This window comes from Condylura cristata, unplaced genomic scaffold (assembly GCF_000260355.1).
Source record: "Condylura cristata isolate star-nosed mole 26May11 unplaced genomic scaffold, ConCri1.0 scaffold00031, whole genome shotgun sequence".
In the NCBI taxonomy this organism is placed as follows: Eukaryota; Metazoa; Chordata; class Mammalia; order Eulipotyphla; family Talpidae; genus Condylura; species Condylura cristata.
The window spans coordinates 16,833,677-16,836,830 of NW_004567132.1; the positions used below are offsets into that span (position 1 = coordinate 16,833,677).

Here is a 3,154-nt window from a genome sequence, read left to right on the forward strand (position 1 = left end):
CTATTATAAATTTAGCACTTCCCCCTTTGCTATTAATTTATATTTTATTGGAACAATACTTTGAGATTATGCAAATAAAGTGGCAGGATAAGATTCAGAAAGTCCAGTTGAATTTACATTTCAAATATTTAACAGATACTTTTTTAAAAACTCAAATTTAATTGGGCCTCTTGCATTTTTATTTGCAAGATCTGACAAACTTGTATGTAAATATCTTGTTTTTACATTTTTTAATTTATTTTTATTTGGGGTATACCCATCAGGTATACCTTTATGGTGTATCCACCACCCTTGCACTCCTATTCTACCACCATAGATCATTGTACTTCCTTCCCTCTTTGTTCCTTCCCTCCTCACTCCCACCTTGGTGTCTCAGTTCTGTAGTCAGTGATTAAAGCTTGGTATTTCAGCTTGTCTTCAGCTATTAATTTAGTTACTATATATTCCACATATGAGTGACACCATCTAGTATTTACCTTTCTCCTTTTGATTTATTTCACTTAGCAACAACCTTTCACATTCCATCCATTTTTTCAAAAAGATTTATTTATTTGTGCATACAGAACTGGGGGTACAGGCCAGAGGTGCAGGGGCAGTGAGAGACTTCACCAGAGACAGAGTGGGGAGCAGAACAGGCAGATCAAGGAAGCACACTGCTGAGGGGAGCAGCGGGTGGGTCAGGAGAGGCCTGCTGCACCACATGGGTCACCTCTGGGGCCGGGATCAAATTCGCACTGAATAGGCAGCAGCTAGCTTGCAGTGCTGCATCCTAACCCACTGGGCACTAGGGAGGGCCCTAGTGGCATGAGTTCATCTTTTGTGTGTGTGTGTGGCAGTATTCCATGTGTGTGTGTAGTATTCCATTGTGTAGCGACACCAACCCTTTCAACAACTTGCTCTTCATGTGACTTAACGGAGTTGATATCCTTTGTTTCTGATCAATTTTTACTATGCTTTTGCCAAATAGGTCTTTTCTAACTCCATCATTCTACATCAGTTAGTATGCTCTCTGCCTATCTTTTTTATCCATTCTTTACAGCGCCCGACACACCTCAGCTATTTGCTAGTCAATGAAGGAACAGACCGTGGCTCACGTCTGGGTCGCTCACGTCGGGGTCTCGGGTGACTCCGGCGAGGTCTGGCAGGGGGCTTGCCTTCCTCAGCCAGTCATGGACCGCTACCCAGGCTTCCGCGTCCTGGGCGCTCAGGCGATCGCCCTTCTAGTTGCCAGCACGGCTTCACTGGATTTCGCTTACGTTTAATGAAGACAACCAATTGGCTCCTTTAGCTCCTGCAGGCCCAACAGACAGCAAGTGGGGTGCGACCAGGACCAATGGGTGCTACTGGAAGGCGGGGCCTGCCACGCGGCCGCGGTATAACCGCGCAGCCCGCGCGCGCGCTTCTCTCCCAGCGCGGGCACCGGCGCGGGCCATGGCCGCATCGTGTCTCGTGTCCACGTTGGTCACCCGGCTGCTCCGGCCCTCGCAGCGCTGCCGCCCCCGCCACCGCCCCTTTCACTTCTCAGCATTTCGGTAAAGAGGGTTGGGGAGCTGGGTCCATGCCAAAAGTCCAGGGTACTGAGGGACGGGGCTGCCCGGCCGCGGAGTGGCGCGGGACGACTTACCTGAGCATCCCGGTCCCGGCGGTGGTGGGCGCGGGTAGAGTTTGTCAGGGCGACGTGGCTGCCGAGCGCGGGCGCACCCTGCGCCCGGGGCGCTGCTCGCGGGTGGGCTGGAACCTGAGCACGCCTTTTGGAAGGGAGGCGACTCTGGCGGCCCAGGGCGTCGCCCTGACTCGGGGCCAGTCCGCTTGCTGGACAGGGCCCACCGTGCCGAGCGGAGGTGCGGGCCGGCCCCGCGGCGCCGGGAGGAGCGCGGATGACTCGGAGGCCACTGGCCAGTATCTGCCGGATGCCCTGGGCGCTGATGGGAGAGTTGCCTTGGGGAAGGCGGTCAAGATGATTTGGCGAGCGCTGGAAAGGTTTTGAATGTGCATCTCAGCGAGCAGTTCCTTCCCGGGACCCTAGCGGCTCGGGGGGTTGGTGCAGGCTGATGAAATCCCGGGGTCTGCTTGCTCGGCGGGTACCGCACTTTTCCTCCGCCTCCAGGAGGTGGGTGTGGCCCGATGAGCTCTTCTTACCCTTCTGCTCCCCTAGAGAATTAAATGTGCTTTGAGTCTTGAGCGTCCGGAGCCGGTTTAGCGCCAGGCTGAAGAGACTGAGGCGATCTACCCGGGAGGGCTAGAAGGCAACCTCTTGGCTTTTTCATAGGGAGGCAATAGTGTTTCCCGATCTCCCTATCGTGTATCCCGATCACAAACTTCCATTCTTAAATGTCTGTGATTCCTCTTCCTAAATATGCACGCTCACATTCTTGTTCCTTTTTGCGCCTTTAAATTATGAGAGATCTAAACCTTGTAAAAGCATCCCCTTCTCTCGGGCTGTGAGAATTTAGGGGTGAATTCTGTTCTTTGCTTAGTAGAACTCTTTAGTTAAAAGGCAGAACACATGTGATTTCCATTCAGTGTAAAAATGCTAAGAGACGTTTCCAAGGTGCTTTGGAGAACGTGAGTTGATGTCTTCTTGAAAAAAGACTTAGCGGGGGTGCGTGTCTTTTTTTGTTTGCTTGTTCTGATCCCTGTCTGCCTCTCCAAACCCAACTTGCATCATTTCCATTACCCTCACATTCCCTTTCCTGAGTTCTGATCACAAGCGTTTGTAGCTTTCATAATTGAAAAGAAATTTATAAAGTGCATTCATTCTTTATCTAAAGAACAGAACCATTAACAAATGACCTGATATAACTTTTTTTTTTCCCTGAGTGAACAAGTAGGTTTTCCACATCTCTGAAGGCAAGAAATACATTTGATATTGTGGTTCTTATGCATTGCTTCGAACACTGTTGGCTGGTAAATGTGAAACAAAAATATTTAAAAAAATATGAGTCTGCATGTGTTCCTTTTTGGGATGGGGTGTGATGGTATCAGGAACATAAACCTCAGGGCTAGAGAGAATCCTGTAGGGTAGGGGGAGTGTATAGGTGAAAAGTGGAATCTGAAGCAGTTTGTGCTTGAATCTAGTTTCTTCCTTTCTCGGTTTCTCTTTTTTGTATAATGAGATTATTGTAATATCCCAAGATAACAGTAAAATAGCAGA

General features: G+C 49.5%; 1 protein-coding gene across 2 annotated transcripts in view; it reads left to right on the plus strand.

The window, feature by feature from the left end:
- The first annotated feature begins 1,424 nt into the window (after positions 1-1,424).
- The window catches only part of MTHFD2 (methylenetetrahydrofolate dehydrogenase (NADP+ dependent) 2, methenyltetrahydrofolate cyclohydrolase), a 14,188-nt gene continuing 12,458 nt past the window's right edge, over positions 1,425-3,154 (plus strand). Inside the window, exon 1 of one of the 2 annotated variants that reach the window (XM_004691543.2) lies at positions 1,425-1,532. In XM_004691543.2, the coding sequence (XP_004691600.1) occupies positions 1,432-1,532 (101 nt within the window). In that variant the 5' untranslated portion in view covers positions 1,425-1,431. Of the gene's footprint in view, positions 1,533-2,032; positions 2,111-3,154 lie in introns of those variants that run through there. The other variant, XM_012731445.1, reaches the window with a different exon arrangement.